Source organism: Pygocentrus nattereri, chromosome 8 (genome assembly GCF_015220715.1).
Source record: "Pygocentrus nattereri isolate fPygNat1 chromosome 8, fPygNat1.pri, whole genome shotgun sequence".
Lineage (NCBI taxonomy): Eukaryota > Metazoa > Chordata > Actinopteri > Characiformes > Serrasalmidae > Pygocentrus > Pygocentrus nattereri.
Genome location: NC_051218.1, coordinates 6,456,149 through 6,476,473, shown reverse-complemented (window position 1 = coordinate 6,476,473; position 20,325 = coordinate 6,456,149). Strand labels below are relative to the sequence as shown.

General features: G+C 41.9%; 1 protein-coding gene across 4 annotated transcripts in view; it reads right to left on the bottom strand.

Moving 5' to 3' along the window:
* Positions 1 to 17,678, bottom strand: part of LOC108438527 (kelch-like protein 25) — a 32,833-nt gene extending 15,155 nt beyond the window's left edge. Inside the window, exons 1-4 of one of the 4 annotated variants that reach the window (XM_037540742.1) lie at positions 17,574 to 17,678; positions 16,594 to 16,653; positions 8,277 to 8,389; positions 1,640 to 3,487 (exon numbers count right to left, since the gene is read on the bottom strand). In XM_037540742.1, coding sequence (XP_037396639.1) covers positions 1,674 to 3,487; positions 8,277 to 8,340 — 1,878 coding nt within the window. In that variant the 5' untranslated portion in view covers positions 8,341 to 8,389; positions 16,594 to 16,653; positions 17,574 to 17,678 and the 3' untranslated portion in view covers positions 1,640 to 1,673. Of the gene's footprint in view, positions 1 to 1,639; positions 3,488 to 3,878; positions 3,954 to 8,276; positions 8,390 to 16,593; positions 16,654 to 17,573 lie in introns of those variants that run through there. The other 3 variants (XM_017716395.2, XM_017716396.2, XM_017716397.2) reach the window with 3 other exon arrangements.
* Positions 17,679 to 20,325: the final 2,647 nt, after the last annotated feature.

The window sequence follows — 20,325 nt, the reverse complement described above, 5'->3', positions numbered from 1 at the left end:
ATAACTATTTAATGTAAAAACTTTCTGTGAGGGAGCTTTTAGAGGTGGATGTCTGATTCCTATCATCACAATTCAGACTTAGTAAGTTTCTCTAGAAAGGAGTATTTCATACCTAACCAATCGTTAACATGTCATAACAGGGAAACGTTCGAAAAAAGTGAATGTCCCCTTTAATAATTGACTTTTACCAGTGGTTCCCATTCCCACTCTTAGAAACTACACAGTTTACAGTTGTGTATTTTGCCTGCTGCAGCACACCTGATTCAACTCATCAGCTAATTATTAAGCCGTCCATGAGCTGAGTTAGTGCAGAACTATGCAAAAAAAATGTGCAATGCATGGGCTCCCCATGGACTGCAATTGAGAAGCAACAGTTACTACCTACCTAATAAAATTGCTAGAACTGCAGCTTCGCTGTATGCCAATATTTTTACAAAAAGGGGACCATTTCCTACTTCTAAATAGCTATCTTGGGACCAGGGTGCCCAACAGTGAACAGCCACTGTCCTGGGCACAGTTTCCTAAAAGCCTTGTGGTATGAGCTGGTAGAGAGATGGTCCCTCTACTATTTAACAATGATCTTGGTTTTGGGAAACCCAGCCTTCTGCAGTTGGGTTTATTTATTTGATTCCATTCATCAGCTTACCATCACGAGGTGTTTTAGGCTACGTTTACACAGCAGGTAAAAGTGACCCAAATCCGATTTTCTCCCCAAATACAATTTATTATTTGGCTGTTGACGCTATGTTTTAAATGTGATCTGTATGTGACATCAGTCTGAACAGATCAGCTCTGAAACCGACCCGCATGCGCCAAAGAACAACGCTTCACGTGTCATGCTTGTCCAGAGGTAAACAGTCATGATGGCCAGAGAACGCAAATTCGCTCCCGGAGCTTTCAGTTTCATCTTTTTCAGCATCACAGGAGCCATTTAAGTTCCAATGACTGACAGCAACACAGTGTGTTCAAGTTCGCCATAAAAAGAGGCGCGTTATTCAGCCACAGCCACTTCGTTGGTTCATGTCCTCTTTAAAAACTGTTCTCTGGCGCTGCAGCCTTGGGCTCCTCCGTCCGCGCTCGGCTGTTTCGTTCGAAACCTCTTCAAACACGGAGCGGCTGCGATGAGTTTCTTCTATTTTTTGGTACAGAAACATAAGTTTATGAGCCTCAGCAGCGTGAAATTATGACGAACGTCGAGTTGTACTGACGTAAAAGTTGCATGAATTCCGATCTGGCTGTTCAGACAGAGTCGAATTGCTGCAGATCGGATACGGATCGGATTTCAGTACCACATATGAAAGCGTCTCAGATCGGAATTGAAAATGTCAGATTCCATGCATTTTTTGTTCACACAGCCACGCAAATGACAAATCTGTGTCACATATGAGGAAAAAGATCGGATTTGGGCCACTTGTGCCTGCTGTGTAAATGTAGCCTTAGAGGACAACACAATGAACCGCCAAGTGCCATAGGCTTCTCTGGCCTTCCAGCACAGAATTTAAACAGTAGATTGAAGAACTGTGGCCTGCACAGCTTTCTGTATGGAGGTTTTCTTCAAAGGGAAATGTAGTTCAGGACTAGCTTAGTCATTGTCTGAGAAACCAACCCCTAAACCAAGGACATCAAGAAGAAATCTTACCCAGTTCATGTCCATCCTCTTCGTTCTAATGCTACTAGGCAGGGAGATGTTTCCAGGTGCTAACGAACGCAGTGGGAATCAGTGAATAAGGCACTGTAGTGATACTGTTCCAGCTGTCCGAAGTCGGATCGTAGCAGTCCAGCGTTTTGCACCGCTGTGTCCCAAAGTAGCCACCAACCACATAGAGTTTGTTCCCAGAGGCCACAGCGTGGCAGCTCATTCGTTTAGAGGTCATGTCGCCTACACGCGTCCATAGATTTGTCTCACAGTCGAAGCGGTAAGCGGAAGCAGCGGTGAACTCCGTGTCACCACCCATGATGAAAATCTGGCTGCCCAAGACTGCTGCGGCGGTATATCGCCAGGGCTGAGGGCACTCCGCCGCTATGGTCCAGCGGTTCTCTACAGGGTCATAGCACTGTACTTTGGAAGCCTTGTCCCTGTGGATGGTAGTCCCACCAAAAACAAAGAGCTTTAGCTTAGCACTGACAACCGCTGCATTGCTGACACCATCTCGAAGTGGTGCCATCATGGTCCATTTGTTGGTTAGTGGGTCGTACCGCTCCACTTGTTTTAGAGACACTGAAGGAGAAGCAGGGAAAACGCCAGCTATTGCAGTGTGACCTCCTACAACATAGAGGCAATTTTCCAATTCGGCTGAACCATGACCGAACCGCGCAATTAACATGGGGGCACCTTTGGACCACTCCTCATGGACTGTATCATATATCCATACATCTTTTGAGACTCCGTTTTCCGAGCCTCTCCCTCCAGTCACGTAAACCTTGCAGCCAATGGCACACGCACTGAACTCTTTTCTAGGACTGGGCAAGTCCGACTTGGGAATGATTTCCTTCGCTTTATGATCCACTTGGTAGATCTTATCGCACATGAAGGTCTGGCCTCCAAGAATGAGCAAGGTGTGGCCAGCCTTGCGTGGCCTGGCACAAGGACTGGTGACAACTCCATCGTTCTGGAGAATTTTCTTCTTGCACTGAATGGCCTCTTCCACTATCTGCCTGCTTCGCTTGTCTGACATGACCAGTTCCTCGCAAGCCACAGCCTCGATGAGGCACTCGGATGGCAACAGTGCAAGACGGATACCCCGGAGCAGCTCGGGAAGATAGTCCCTGCGACTGTCTAAGTCATACTTGACCCAGCGCATGACCGCGTTGAATACTATCTGCTCGTCCTCTATCTCCAGCTCATCACTGAGGATAAGGTCGAGTAGCTTGTCTTTAGACAAGCCGTAGAAGTCCTCCGTATCCCTCACAGCTTCAAAGTGGACCAGGCACATCCTCCATGAGAGTTCATAGAGGCGCTTGCACTGGTGAGCGTCGGAGAGCAGCATCATTCCCAAACAGTTGGATGAATGCAGGTTCTTTTCGAGAAACTCCGCCGCTGCATCACGGATGTCATGGAACTGTAGCATATCTCCGGCTTCGAGAAGCGATTCTGCATTCTCCTCGTTAATGATAACCCGTGAGGAGTATGCAAAGTCCAGCAGTAGCTCCAGAACCTCTGGGTGCACACTGTCCCGGAAGTTAACGTCACTGTCCAGACTCTCACGGAGGCCTCCACTGAACATTGCCTCGAAGTAACGGCTGCACGCTGCCAACACCGCCCTGTGGCAGGGGAAGGAGCGGTCTCCAGCCCATAACGTCACGTCTGTGAACATGCATTGTTTGCGAAGGGTGTTGAGGTGCGTGAGGACGCTGTCTGGATGCGAGGGCTTGTGGAAGAGGGAGATGTTCATGGAGCCTGTGCTCGTCCTTGACTTGCGGTTTTCATGGACGCTGACTGACATTTTTTCTGGCACCTCCAAGGATTCAGCTGTGCCAATATCTCGAACTGGAGAAAAGGATAAAAGGTACATGTTAGCTGATTATATAGAGAGTATTATTGAGTAATAATTATCCACAGCTCGGTTGTATATAGTAACGTAGAGCAAAGTGACAGAAAGAACAAACAAAACAACCCACAACAAAACAATAACAACTCAAACTACTGTTTCTCATTAATTAATGTTATTAACTGAAGAGAATTAAAGCTCATGGTGGGCAATATGAGAATAGTTTATAATATCATGATAAATGACATAATGCCATAAGAGGCTTTTTCCAAGCATGTTTAATTAAAAACCTTAAAATAGGAGAATAATTGATCCAATTTAATTGGATTTTAGAAATGAAAGAATACAGGAATTGTGGGCCACATTACATTTACAGAACATAAAATCCACCTGGATCTGCAATGTAGGGGGGGGGTCGTGGGCTGGAGTTTAGGGAACCAGTATTGTGACCGGAAGGTCACCAGTTTGATCCCTTGAGCTGACAGTCCATGACTGAGGTGTCCTTGAGCAAGACATCTAACCCCCAACTGCTCCCTGGGTGCCGGGGATAGGGCTGCCTACCATTCCGCACAAGGGTGTTCACTGCCCCCTAGTGTGTAATGTGCTCACTAGTGTGCATGTGGTGTTTTACTTCACGGATGGGTCAAATCCGGAGGTGAAATTTCCCCGTTGTGGGTCTAATAAGGGTCTCTTAATCTAATCACATTTGTAAAGAGTTACTGATGCAGTACATCTGATAAAGTGCAGATATTTTAGCGCATCTGAAGGCACTACTCATTACGTCATATTTTAGTCTGAAATATTGGCCAAATCTTATCATCTTATCATTGTTGATAAGTTTTAAGCAAATGTCTGCCAAAACCAATATGATTCTGATATCACTGTGCATGTTAATTGGAGTTACCACAACACCGTGTGTAAAACTTTACTGTGTTCGTTGATTTTAATAGCATTTTATTAAATCTGATTAATTCTAAAACTTCAAATCTCAGCAAAAATAAACACATTGATACCACAATCAGGCATAACATTATGACCATCTCCTTGCTTCTACGCTCATTGTCCATTTTATCAACTCCACTTAATATATACACTATATTTCCAAAAGTATTCAGTCACTCATCAAAATCATTGAATGTAGGTGTTCCAATCACTTCCAGTCAACTGGAAGTGGTATTATAACAAAGTGGAAGCGATTGGGAATGACAGCGACTCAGCCACGAAGTGGTCGCCAACTTTCTGCAGAGTCAATCGCTACAGACCTCCAAACTTCATGTGGCCTTCAGATCAGCTCAAGAACAGCACAGAGAGCTTTATGGAATGGGTTTCCATGGCCGAGCAGCTCCATCCAAGCCATACATCACCAAGTGCAATGCAAAGCGTGGAATGCAGCAGCAGATGAGCTATCGACTCTGACTTTACGTCTACAAGGTGGACCGACAAGGTAAGAGTGTCAAATAGAGTGGACAGTGAGTGGACACAGTGTTTAAAAACTCCAGCAGCACTGCTGTGTCTGATCCACTCAGAGGGTCCATAGGGGTCTTGACCACTGAAGAACAGGGTAAAAGGGGGCTAACAAAGTATCAGAGAAACAGATGGACTACAGTCTGTAACTGTAGAACTACAAAGATCACCTATATAGTAAGTGGAGCTGATAAAACGGAGATGCTGTTATGCCTGATTAGTGTATGATCATACAAAAAGTATCACGATTTTGTATCGATGTTTTATCGCCCGCCCCTAAACAAATTAAAAATCACTGTTTTAGCATCAAAACGTAATTCTACTTTGTCACTATTTCACAGTGATATGGCACATTTCTTTGAGGGCTTTGCTGATATCAGGGTCTCTTTTTATAGTCATACTTTAGCCAGCCAACAACAAATTAAGAGTTAAATTAATCAACTCACACTCCATAATTCATATGTGGTGTGTTGGCTGAGACTATTAAATTTAAGAGTAAAATGAGACCAGAATGTCTGCCAAGCTCTGACTCATTGATCCACGCAGTGTTTAACAAACATAGCTTAAACTGCGCTGTAGGAAGCCCATACTGATGAGCATCTGCAAAATAACACTTTAAAAGCCCGCGACGGATCACTGAACGCCTTTCTGATCCTTTTAACAGCCTCACATTAGCTAATTCCATAGGCTTTTGTAGTCCAAACTGCAGCCTACTTACGGAGTCAGTGCCTACGAGCACACGTTAGGCTATTCTTCTTGCTTAGTGGTCTAGATACATACAGCGTTCCACTTCGCCGCTTTGCGTAGCAGAGAGAAGCTCTGCTTTTTAGAAAAGTATTTGCAAGTCAAATTGTGCATGAAATGCTTCGGCATCCGTTCAGTTTTTTAAAATGCAAATGCTCTGACGCTTGAGCAGGGCCTCAAACTCAGAGCCAATATCGCCATCGGCTGAAAGGAAACAACAAAAGAGAAAAGCTAATGTCTCAGCAACCGGTGCGACTCATTGTGCCGTGCATACATGCTGGAGCCGTTAATCGACGGCTTTTGGAGCGTTTGGGTGATGATCCAAAGGGGTGCATGCATGCAGACATCAACAGGGGTCTGTGGGTCTCGCTGCCATTTTAACAAGCACAACAATGCCGGAGGTCAGCCACAAAATAAAGCAGGTCACAGAAAAGCCATGCACAAGGCAATGCTGGGGGAGGAAGGGGGGCAGAGGGGGGCGTCGGAGGGGGCTTGATGTGGGATGGTGGACGGATAAATCAGCCCACTGAAAAAGTGATGCATTGAGTTTAGTTGAGTCAAATATGTGCATTATTTCCACATGAATATGAAAAACTGCATTTGATTTTTTTTCTCATGGTCCAAATCTGATCATCTTCATATGTGATGCAGGTGTGTGTCTGTGCGTCAGTGTGAACAGATAAACACAGAATTTGACATTTTCAATTCTGATTTGACCCCGCGACCCTGACGGAGAAGCGGCTTAGAAAATGGATGGATGGATGGAATTCTGATTTGAGACGTGTTCGTATGTGGTACTGAAATCCGATACGTATCCGATCTGCGGCAATGCATTTACGCTGCTCCGGCGCGTCGACAGATGTGAACGCACTCTGGACGCACGTGGGAATAACAATAAGACGTTCCCTGCATCATCCAATTAAATCACGTCCTGCTCAAAATTTCTGCTCAAGTCAAATTTTAATTCATAAATGTGATTTTGTAATCAAAAACCAAATTTAGTATGTATATATTTATACACCAGCTATCTTCTGCGTTGCATTGTCCGGATTTGGCTCAGTTTGGCTCAGCTTTTTTCACCACACCGCATCCCCCAGACCCCAGACTCGACCTGCTGGATCCATCATGCACTGCACGGCTATGTTTAGTGGAACCAACGCTTTCTATTGAAAATGAAAAGGATATGTTGCAGTGTGTCGACGCACTGGAGCAGTGTAAACAGCGTTAGTCTAAACAGCCAGATCAGAATTCATACGACTTCTACATCAGTCAAACTCAACATTCGTCATAATTTTGCACTGCCGAGACATTTCAGGTGATATTTCTGTACAAATGAGAAGAGACTCATTCAAACTACTTTTTCTACTGAAAGCCGACCCGTATTTCCACCAATCTGAGCTCTAAACTGGATCTCAGATGGCGTCTCTTCAGCGATCTGCTCTGTAAAAATTATTTTTTATTAAAAAAAAGCGTCCAAGACTTTTGACTTTCAGCAGTAAAAAAAACAAACAGCATAAAACAATTTCTGTTAAAAAAAATACATTCATTTCATGCAGTTACTGAATAATTTGCTTTACGATTTGGGCTCGTAAAGTCAGATGGAAAAGTCAGACGAAGCCGAAATATACCCACGCACATAAGAGTGCAACACGGTGTGTGAAATGTTGAATACAAGTAAGTGGATTCATAGTTGATAGTATTTTTAAAGTGTGGGACTAATTTGTCCGTTCAAACTCATCAGATGTCAGAAAAAATAAATATCGTGATGCATTGTGTATCATAAAAAATAAATAAATAAATAAAATAATCACAAGTTGTGTTACTAGGTTAAATTAGAAAAAAAATCCAATCACAGCTCTTGCTATGCATGATTTTGATATAAAAACGATATAACATTAACAATCTGATAAATACAAAGATCACCGAAGTCGTGTCATCATTCACATCAGCAACCACGGCTCTAAGCTGGATCAGTGGACCTATGACAAAAATGAATGGCCACTGGTGGCGTGTGGGATGCACCAGAAGCACTTTTTGCAGTAACTGTCTTGGTGTAATACAGTGGTCATCAACTCTAGCCTTGGTCTTTACCTACTTTCCTACTGAGTCTAGTGCCAAACACAATCTGCAATACCTGCTCCAGCTGATTAACTCTTGATCGGCTGTATCGGTAAGTAGATATACAGGGTGATTCGAAAAGATTCATCCGATTTCAAAGCTTCAAATTTCTATGTTTTACACCTGTGAGGCACCAAGGAGCCAACCACAATCCAATTGAAAGAAGGGTTGATAGCATTCCTGACTGTTAGTGGAAGAGGGCTCCCTTCAGTCTGAGAGATGAGACCCCTGAGTAGAAAGCGTTCTGCATTCTCCACTTCCATAAAAGTGAATCCGTAATAACCGTGCAATGCAATTTCCATGGGCAGTGAACCTCCAACAGCTCAGAGCGTTCGTCGTTGGTTCCACACATTAATCTTTTTGAATCACCCTGCGTTTAACTCATGTGGAAATCATGTATACATTTGAATTCAATGCATTCTTCTCAGTGTGGTAGTGAGCACGTGTCCAGAAAACACTTACAGTGACAGAATCTGCTGACCCACGCGCAGGCACTGACAGAGAAGATCTGAGGTGGGGTCTGCATCGGTCCCAAAACACACCCCCTCTGCAGGCCAGGCTGAGAGAGAGCTCCTCTACACGACAGCAGAGGGACAGAAGAGTGGCACAGAAACAGCGACGTGAGATTTTAATCCACATCCCTCCCCAAAAAACTGTGATGCAGGTTTGTGGCCATGGTTTAAGCCTAGTCTTAGACTAAACTGCAATATCAGTGCAATATCACCGTTAAAAAGCCCGTTTAGTCTATGCTTCGGCTTAAGCTTGAAGGCCACCAAATGTGTGTCTGGTGAAATTAGGCCTGTGTCTGATGACTGTGTTACCGCAATAACACCTCTCTGTAGCCACGTTTACATGCAGCCTGATAATCTGTAAATAATCTGACTAGTAGCTCATATATTTAAGCAGTAGAACCTGAGAGGGAGTGTGTTACTGCAAAATAGCATCACGGCTGTGATTTGGTCACCGTAGATGATGTTATTGGTGATAACACACTCCTCCAGTGTTCTACTGCTTCAATACAACAGTTAAATAAATAAATACAGTAAGAAATTAATAAACTGGCCGTGAACGCGGCGTTTAATATGTTTTAATGTTCAGTTAAAACATTATAGCTCCTTAACAAGCAGCTTGCTGCTACGTCAGAGTAACGAGCTCCGCCCACTCGCTGCTCAGCCGGCAGTTCGTTCTCCAGCTCCACACAGACCAAATTTAGTATTGTCTCATCTTCAAGGCCTGACCAACTCGGCTGTCGGTCAAATGTGATTTTAAAAGTATCCATTTTCTGTTTGTGCGCAAACAGAAATATAACTTGAACAGCTCCTATCAAAGTTGTTGCTTAGCAACAGCATCTCAGTGGAGTGTCACAAGGTTATGGAAAACGAAATAACAGCACAGCTGGAACACTTCTCAACCAATCAGCTTGTGCAGCCGGAACCAACTGGTGTTTAAAACAGAATATGTCCATGTAAACACTTCAATCAGAAGTCTAGTCCGATTGAGGCCATTCGGAAAACAGTTTCTATCCGACTGATCGAGGTGAGAAATCCTGTAAATAATCCGTTAAACAAAAGAATAATATCCGTGTAAACGCCTGTATCTGATTACGTTCCCTATCGGAAAGTTAAAAGTCCGTTCTGCATGTGCGTCGTGTCTTAGTGAAAGTTTATACCGTTCAACACGGCGGAGCAGAAACTGGTCTGCAGAGGAGACGAAGTTTATGCTCTGATCTTTAAAAGACGGCAGTGGGATGGACGTCCAGCTTATGTGTCTCAGAACACGACGTCTTCCTCTCTGCATTCTTTAATAAGGACATGTGAAGGACGTTTTCTGGGTCTGACGTCATTTTAAAGCAGTTAAAAATGCAAGCACTGCTCACTGCTGCTCATCTCACTCTGACTGGACTCATGTGATGCTCGCTGTCATGGTAACGTTTACTCTAAGTGGTTCTCCACGGATACGCATCAATTTGGATCGCATTACTTGTAGTGGGCATGTAAACAGAAATTTCCATCAGGTTGTTGAGTAGAATGAGAATAAATACCTCAGTCTGAATCTGCAATCGGAATGTATTCAGTTAGACTGGCAAAAATCTTTGCATGTAAACACACAGTGATGGTAACTTCCTTTAGTATGGACATTAGTATTCCCACACATAAACATATATACTTTCCAGCTCATAAGAGGAATACTTTATTGCTCAGACGTTGCTCTTTGATGGTTCAGGAGAATTAATGAGGAATTCCAGTGATCTTTTTTTACATTGTCTGCATAATTAAATGTTTGAGATATAAACAGAATGGTTCAGAGTGGTTTGGTATGAAATGCTCTGTTCTAGATAAACTTACCGAGTCAGAACTGTTTACAGCGGTGATGATAGGAACCTACATGAAATGGTTATGAATTCACTGCCTGATGACTGTGACACGGATTTATGATCAGTTTGAGAAGATTTTGGCCTTAAACTCCATTCATGGTGGAGGGATACATGCAGGGTGCTGTGCGGCAACATAGTCCCCAAAGAAAATTTATTATTCCAGACATTCTATTTAAACTCAGAAGACTCATGTAGGTTCTCTGGTGGTTCTAGATGGTAAAAAAAATGTCTATATCTGTGTTGTAGTCATGGCGACGCCTGGTTCCTATCACCACCACTGTAAAGACATTTGAACCATTTCACACTAAATCTCTGTGAATCTCTGATCACATCACACACTGAACTGTGTAGAAAGTTTGTAGAAATTCGCTTATAAAACATGGTTCTTTAAAAGAACCTGTTAAAGGTGGGATATATGTTTCTAAAAAAACTTCTGATATAGAACCTTTACACTCATATATAAGTTATAAAAAGGTTCTTTAAAGAAGCATCCATTGAAAGTTGGGACATACGGTTCTAGGAAAAACACTGCTTTCCTTAAAGACGCATCCACTGAAAGTTGGGACATACGGTTCTAGGAAAAACACTGATTTCCTTAAAGACGCATCCACTGAAAGTTGGGACATACGGTTCTAGGAAAAACACTGCTTTCCTTAAAGATGCATCCACTGAAAGTTGGGACATATGGTTCTAGGAAAAACTCATGCATTTCTTTAAAAAGCATCCACTGAAAGGTTCTTTAGGGGACTGAAAGTGTCCCTAAAGGCGCTTGAGTGCATTCCTGCTGTAAAATGAGACAGCGGGGAATAAAATGGCAGTGTGACAGTTTTTCACGGGCCGATAAAAAAAAAACAGAGTTTCTCCGCTGTTCATCCCATCGCCCACGGCAACCATCACTCAACAACAGTGCCGCCAATGCCAAAGTTGCTGAATCACTGAATGCGAACAACCGGTCTATCTGTGCGCACGTCGCCGTCGGCATGAATGACACCTTTTAACCACAACGCCACCGAGGAATGGCGGCACAAAGGTCCTCCTTCCGCTGAACGTCCTGCCTTTGTCGACATCTCTTCTCCTCTGACTGATAGCCCTTCCAGGTTCTTTTCACTCGGAGCGTTGGTATTCCAGAGCTTCTCCACTTCAGCTGCGGAGGAAGGAGGGAGAGAGGGAGGGAGAGAGGGAGGGGAGAGAGGCACTTTTCTTCTCCAAGCCAGAGTCAAAAGCTGGCAACCTTTCTGTGTTTACAACGTTCAATGGATCACCAGCTGGCTGGCAGTCTGTCTGAACGCTGAAGAACCTCTTTCAGCTCAGAAAAAAGGGACAGAACCGGGTGGCGAAACGGTGCAAGGCCGACGCCTGTGAGACCGAGCTGTTGGCATCACAATGGACGAAACCGATCCGCTCTAAAAGAGCGCCAGGGAGAGACAGAGCGACACAAGAGACGTTTTGGCAAAGACGAGTCTCACTGTGCAAGTTAGGGCCGCAGACACAACATTGTAGGCTGCGAAACAAGCTGGTAAGCCGTGCTGCGTCCAGTACGGTTATTCTAGACCGAACAACAGCGACGACAGCAGCCTAGTGATGCACCGATCCAACATAACGGACCTTTTTAACCTCTTAAATGGCCAGGACCCACAAAGTTTTATCACGCACTTCTATAACCTGAGAATACACACTCAAAATGCTTAGGTCTTAAAGGGTTCTTTAGCAAAGCAAATGGTTCCATATAGAACGACGAACACTCACAGAACCATGGGTCTCTGCATGGTGAAAAGTTTCTTCAGACTGGTGGAGAATGTGCTGTAGATGGGTTTTGAAAAGGGCTTTATACAGCACCACAAAGAGCCCAAGAGATCCAAAACCACCAGTGAACCTACACAAGTCTTCTGAGATTATATGGAATGCTGATCATGGAAAACAGTGATAAATATGAAATTATACGTTTTCTTTGGGGACTATTTGCCTCTGCATGTATCCCTCCACCATGAATGGGTTTAGAAATATAGAGCGTAGATATACACCGATCAGGCATAACATTCTGACCACCTCCTTGTTTCTACACTCATTGTCCATTTGATCAGCTCCACTTACTGTATAGCTGCACTTTGTAGTTCTACAGTTACAGACTGTAGTCCATCTGTTTCTCTGATACTCTGTTACCCCCTTTCACCCTGTTCTTCAGTGGTCAGGACCCCCATGGCCCCTCACAGAGCAGGTACTATTTGGGTGTTGAATCATTCTCAGCACTGATATGGTGGTGGAGTGTTAGTGTGTGTTGTGCTGGTATGAGTGGATCAGACACAGCGGTGCTGCTGGAGTTTTTAAACATCAGTGTCGCTGCTGGACTGAGAATAGTCCACCAACCAAAAATATCCAGCCAACAGCGTCCTGTGACCACTGATGAAGTACTAGAGGATGACCAACACAAACTGTGCAGCAGCAGATGAGCTGTCGTCTCTGACTTTACATCTACAAGGTGGACCGACAAGGTAGGAGTGTCTAATAGAGTGGACAGTGAGTGGACACAGTGTTTAAAAACTCCAGCAGCACTGCTGTGTCTGATCCACTCGAACCAGAGTCCATGGGGGTCCTGACCACTGAAGAACAGGGTGAAAGGGGGGTAACAGAGTATCAGAGAAACAGATGGACTACAGTCTGTAACTGTAGAACTACAAAGTGCAGCTATACAGTAAGTGGAGCTGATAAAATGCACAATGAGCGTAGAAACAAGGAGGTGGTCAGAATGTTATGTCTGATCGGTGAATATTGTCTGTACAATAATAAGTAACCAACTGTAACCTTGTAATTAATACGTTTAATTACTCTGTTGATTCTCTTCTTTATACTTCTTTTCTGTTGTCTTCCTCTCCCTTTGCTGCTGTAGCACTGAATTTCCCCACTGATGGACTAATAATCGTATCTTAAAATAACAGCTAAATAAAACATTTTAACATCTTTTCTGAAGTGAAGGTGGTGCATAAATCAAGTACCTGCTCCCATCATTTATACTGAGGTTTAATATCCTGTGTTAATTACACATAAACATTACAGATGTCCTGAGATAAACTGGCATCACCCACCTTCCCCATAGAAAACTAATCCAGTCCGAATAGGGCTTTAGTCTAGAATCTTCTCACAACTATCGTAACACAATGTCTCAGACATCAGGCAGTGAATTCATAGCCATCTAACGTAGCAACCTTCTAGAGCTTTCAGATGTGGACGTCTGGTTCCTATCATCACCAATGTGAACGATTCACAGCCCTGGTCTCTCTAGGACAGGGCATTTCACACCAGACTACATTACGTTATTAAGAAATTCTGAAAAATCCGTGGAATTCCCTTTTACAATTAATAAATGAGTAACACGCCCAAAGATCAAGAGGTTAAAAGTAGGTGCAGATATTAATATACACACCACTGTATAGTGCCTAACCTATAGAGTTAAATCAGTCTCGCCAGAACCTGAATTCATGATTCTGAACCTGAATTTCTGACACCGAACCTGAATTTGTGATTGACCTGAATTTCTCGTCCTGAAAAAGCAGTGTCCGCATAACAAATTCAGGTCCAGACCTCTGAATTCAGGTTGAGAATCGAGAATTCAGGTTCTTGTGATGCTCATTTAACCCCATACTAAGCTGCGCTTCTGTTATCAGTGCCGTAATAAATTCCTTCCAACCTTGGTTGAGATGTATATTTATCCGTTTCCCAATTAAACTCCCAACAGTGAGCATTTCAGACTGGACGGCAACGGTTGTGTGATAAAGCCCAATGCCCAAATGGCCAACACACTGCTAGTCTAGCGTTGAATCAGACAATGTGCTGTTTCCTCACTGTGTAATTGCACATGTATAAGCAGCTTAGTGAGCAGTAATGCTTTTGTTGGCAGAAGCAGATAATTAGCCATCACTCCTTATGGAGCGGATGAGAACCAAGAAAATGAGACCTCTTCACCTTGGCTGTGTGGAAACCACCAGACCTTTCCTGTGGATGATTCCTACAGACCCTCATAATAATATCACCTCATAATTGTGAAACAATATCTCATAATTTTACGAGAATATTATGAGAAAAGTGTCATCTCAAACTCGTTATGATGAGATAGTAAGTAATTATTATGAGATATTCCATCATAATTAAGACAAACCCGTTATTATGAGATAGGAAGTCAAAGAGATCTCATAATTATAATCACCTCATAATTATGTTAATGACTTAAAACCTAATAATTATGACTTAGCATATAATGACTTACTAGGTCATAATTATGACTCACTGAGTGATATCAGGAGATAAGCCAAAATTGAGATGCTCTCATAATAATATCACCTAATAATTGTGAAACAATACCTCATAATTTTGTCTTGGTATCTCATGATAATGACTTAAAACCCAATATGACTTACTATGTCATAACTATGACTTACCTTCTCATAATTATGAGATCCTATCTCATGATTTTGTATCTCAATAATTTACCATTCAGTTATGCTTTAATATCTCAATTACGAGAACAGTGTCTCATTGTTATGAGATAGTAAGTAATTGAGATGTTTCACCATAATTAAGAGAAACTTGTTATTATGAGATGGGAAGTCAAATCTGAGATCTCATAATAATCACTTCATAATTATTTCTTAATGACTTAACACCTAATAATTATGCCTAAACGTATAATTATAATGACTTACTATGTCATAATCATCACTCATTGAGTCATAATTAAGATGATATTATGAGATAACAAGTCAAAACTGAGATTGCATTATAATATCACCTCATAATTATGACTCGGTATCTTAAAATTGTGATTTGGTATCTTATGATAATGACTTAACACCTAATAATTATGCCTCAACGTATAATTATAATGACTTACTATGTCATAATTATGACTCATTGAGTCCTAATTAAGATGATATTATGAGATAACAAGTCAAAACTGAGATTGCATTATAATATCACCTCATAATTATGACTCGGTATCTCAAAATTATGATTTGGTATCTTATGATAATGACTTAATACCTAATAATTATGACAAAGTATAATTATAACGACTTACTATGTCATAATTATGACTCACTGAGTGATATCAGGAGAGATCAAGTTAAATTGAGATGCTATCTCAAAATAATGTCACCTCATAATTGTGAAAAATCATTTTGTCTTAGTATCTTATGATAATGACGTAAAACCTTATATGACTGTCATAATTATGACTTAACTTCTCATAATTAGTAAGTAATTATGAGATATTCTGTCATAATTGAGAGAAACTTGTTATTACGAGATAGCAAGTCAAAGCTGAGATCTCATAACAATAATCACCTCAATTATGAGTCAGTATCTCATAACTGTGTCATAGTGACTCATAATAATGACTTATTACCTAATAATTATGACTCAACATCTAATTATAATGACTTACTATGTCATAATTATGACTCACTGAGTCATAATTTAAATGATATTATGAGATAGCAAGTCAAAACTGTCTTGGTATCTTATGATAATGACTTAATAATTATGACAATGTATAATTATAATGACTTACTATATCATAATTATGACTCACTGATTGATATCAGGAGATATCAAGTTAAATTGAGGTGCTCTCAAAATAATATCACCTCATAATTGTGAAACATCTCATCATTTTGTCTTAGTATCTTATGATAATGACTTAAAACCTTATATGACTGTCATAATTATGACTTACTTCTATTAAGTTCGACTTGCTATCTCACAATAATGAGATCCTACTTTGCATCTCAGTTATGTCTTAATAGCTTGTAATTATGACTCACAATCTCAGAAATACAAGAAAATTGTCTCATTGTTATCAGATAGTAAGTAATTATTATGAGATACTCAGTCATAATTAAGAGAAACTCATTACTATGAGTTATGATCTCATTGTTTTGAGATAGCAAGTCAAAGTACAGCCAGTCAAAAATGACATTTTAAATCATAATTTTGAGGTATGAGGGAGCAAGTTAAAACCGAGATACTATCTCATAATAACATCTCATAATTATGACTCAGGATCTCATAATTTTGACTTGCTACCTCATTAATGAAACCCTGCTTTGCATCCCAAATATGTCTTAATGTATCATAATTATGGCTTACAATCTCTCAATGATGAGAAAACTGTCTCATTAGTTTGAGATAGTAAGTGATGGTAACGAGATATTGAGTCATCATTAAGAGACTCATTATTACGCGACAGCAAGCCTGCATTGAGACAGTAAGTCGTAATTATGAGATTGTAAGTCGTACTTATTACATAGTAAGTCGTTATTATAAAACAGGATCTCGTTATTATGAGATAGCAAGTCAAAATATGAGATATTAAGTCACAAACACAGAAAACTCTCATTATTATGACTAACTTACTGACTGTATGTTTTCCGTCGGTTGTTTCCATACAGTGCAGATGTATGTCGCTATGTGGTGCTGCGAGGAACGCAATAATTAGGTAATAATAATTAAATATTAGGTAAACAAACGACTAATACATGATATTAATGGTTCACAGAGCTCGCGCTCACTTGTAGAGCCGCATCGAGCATCACCACTAGCTTAGCCATCCAGCTAACGTCGAAAACGAGCTATGAAGCCGAGCTGCTGCGTTCAGCTGAGAGGTTTGTGATATTAATAAGCAGAAAAAAGTTATTTAATTCAATAAAAGCTTCCCCAACTTTCCCCTGACCGGCTGTGCAGGTTTTCAGCTGGATTAGTCAGAGTGGCTAACGCTGCTAGCCCCAAACTGCACCAGAAACATGACTGAAAACTTGGCTTTTTCCTAAGTTCTGTCTTTAATAATCCAATTAAAAGTACTCGAGCAAACGTGGGACGAATAACTTAAGGACACGATAAAACAAAACGCACATTTAACACTATTTTGTTAAGTTCCCCCTCCGAAAAACACCGAAGTCCCGATGAAGTCGGCTTGAATTCCCCCGTTCCACCTTAAATAGTACAGCGATTCCATTCTGGCGGCTCCCTACTCGCCAGCTTCTTTCTTGTGCCAATTCTGCCATTCCACCTTAAATGCTGCAGCACTTAACGTTACGTGCCACCGACTCGGTCAGCTTCTCATTCGCAAGCGTCTTGTTCGAACTTCCCCGTTCCACCTTAAACGGTACGGCGGCTACCTTCTGGATCTGGCGCCCCAGTCAGCGTCCCATTCGCAGTCTTCTTGTACGAATTTCCCGTTCCACCTTAAAAGGTCCAGCGGTTACACTCTGCCGCCTCTAGCCTCAGTTGTAACTGCTGCACCATTTAAGGTGGACCGGGAAAATTTTGACTTCAGCTTTGTGAAGGCTCGACAAAGTGGCGGCGAGATTTACCTCAAAGAAATGTGCCGTACTTACAGAATTACGGACAAATTCCAGCACGTCGCTACGAAGGGATCATAATTTTATTCCCGTGCTTTAAATCGACGATCTCGGCTTTAACTCGACTCTTGTCCGGCACCTCCAGCCCGAGCAAACTGAAGGAAAACAGAAATGTGGAGCCTTTATGGCCAAAAACAGGGGGCAGCGCCGTTGAAACGTGAGTGGCATGGGCTTTGACCAATCAGCGTCAGAGGAGCGTTATGTTAATAAGGGGAATGCCCAATAGGAGAGCGGAGATTTTAACGTGAAGCCAATCGTCGCTCAGAGGGGGCGGGGTTTCGCTTTCAGCAAAAAAGAAAGGTGGTTTCTTATATTATAATGTGACATATTATATTACATAATATTGCATTATATTTATTGAATTGCATCATATATTATTTATTGATTTAAGTATTTTCAACCGCACAGAAAACACCAGCATCACTCTCTTGCTTATTCTTTAACTCGGTTGTTTAATGAATTTTTTCAGTATATTATAATCATTAGATAACATTATGTTATTCCTCTCAGTATTTTTAACGTTACAGTATCAGCACTGGCACTGTGGGAACGTTTGGAGTTGTTGTCCCAGTGAAATACAGACTTATCGCGCCACCTAGAGGAGGAACACAGTGCTGCAGCCACAGTCCACTGATGGAAGCCCACGTTGTGCTGTCAGGATTAACTCTGAGCTCTGTGTTTGGGGGAAAAAGTGAGCAACGTTTTATACACGGACTGCTTTTCCAATAACTTGTCCTGAAATGAACCCCCAAACCTCACTGCATTTACAGTGTCCCAGCATAAGTACAGCTGCAATCATGGTGTTTGCACCTTAAATAAATAAATATCAAGTGAAATTAGTCTTTACATGAGTTTATGTTCTCTTCATATAAGTAATTTTAGTCTTTTTCCCCCTCACTAATTAAACAGTTCCTGTTTCTAACCTATAGTCCTACATTCGTACCATTTATATTGTAATTGCTGGTGTAACTACGAAAGAATTTGCATATTAAAGGACAAACAAACTGGTAAATAAGAAATGAAGGTATTTTTAGATCAGTAGGGAGCTGTATAAATAAAAGTAATGTGTGGACATGACTTAGTAAGCTGTTGGAATGAGATCCAAATGTGTGGCCACGGGTTAGTAATGCATGATCTTGTTCCCATACCTTACTAAGTCATAGTCACGACTTAATTATCTTGTTCCCACGGCCACGCATTATTGTTATTTACACCGATCAGGCAACATTCTGACCACCTCCTTGTTTCTACACTGACTGTCCATCTTATCAGCTCCACTTACTGTATAGCTGCTCTTTGTAGTTCTACAGTTACAGACTGTAGTCCATCTGTTCCTCTGATACTTTTTTACCCCCTTTTACCCTGTTCTTCATTGGTCAGGACCCCCATGGACCCGGGAGCAGGTACTATTTGGGTGGTGGGTCATTCTCAGCACTGCAGTAACACTGACGTAGTGGTAGTGTGATAGTATGCGTTGTGCTGGTGTGAGCGGATCAGACACAGCAGTTTTGCTGGAGTTGTTAAACAGTGTGTCCACTCACTGTCCGCTCTATTAGACACTCCTACCTTGTCAGTCCACCTTGCAGATGTAAAGTCAGAGACGACAGCGTCATCTGCTGCTGCACAGTTTGTGTTGGTCATCCTCTAGTCCTTCATCAGTGGTCACAGGACGCTGTTGGCTGGATATTTATCTGGATATTCTCAGTCCAGCAGTGACACTGAGGAAACTCCAGGAACACTGCTGTGTCTGATCCACTCGTACCAGCGCAACACACACTAACACACCACCACCATGTCAGTGTTACTGCAGTGCTGAGAATGATCCACCACCCAAATAGTACCTGCTCTGTGAGGGTCCATGGGGGTCCTGATCACTGAAGAACAGGGTAACAAAGTATCAGAGAAACAGATGGACTACAGTCTGTAACTGTAGAACTACAAAGTGCAGCTATACAGTAAGTGGAGCTGATAGAAACAAGGAGGTGGTCATAATGTTACGCCTGGTTGGTGTGTATGGTCTGTCACCAGCAGGGCTCTGTAGATCACTGTATATTGAGAAAGGGTGTGGTTTAGCATGCATGCATACTAATGAAGTCTTTTGGCCTCCTAGTTTATTTAGCGGTGTTTGCAGCTGTTTCCTCCGAAGTCTAATACAACACAAGCTAAACTGTATTTGGTAGAAAGCGTGAGAGAATTGATTTTGCAGGAACTCGTTTCTGACTGTAAATTATATTATTGTATTATTGGATGGTAATATAACGACATATTGGAGAAATTGCTGCATTTCAGCTCTGCGTTGTGCAACAGTGGAGTTTTTAAATGCTTCTGTGAGTCCCTGAGGCTTCATTTTACATCAGATCTGTTGACACTGATGAAATGCGTCTCTCTGACAGAGTCGGTTGTGCTGGGCTTTGTTCCAGTCTGGCTGAATCTATGGGTTTGTAGGTCATTTCAGCTGGATCAGTATTTTCAAGGATCTTCTGACAAACTCCACGTGGCTTTAATCAGGACGTCATACCTGCCTGTATCCCTCCACAATGAGTTAAGTTTAAAACTACATTTGAAGCCAAAATCCTCCTCAGACGTCTGGTTCCTATCACCACCACAAGTTCGTGTACAATGAATCGATGCACACCAAACCGCTCTGAGCAACTTTATTTACATCTCAGACACTGAATTATGAGTTTCTGTGGCAATCCCCTTTAGTAACCCTATTTCCCTTCCCTTG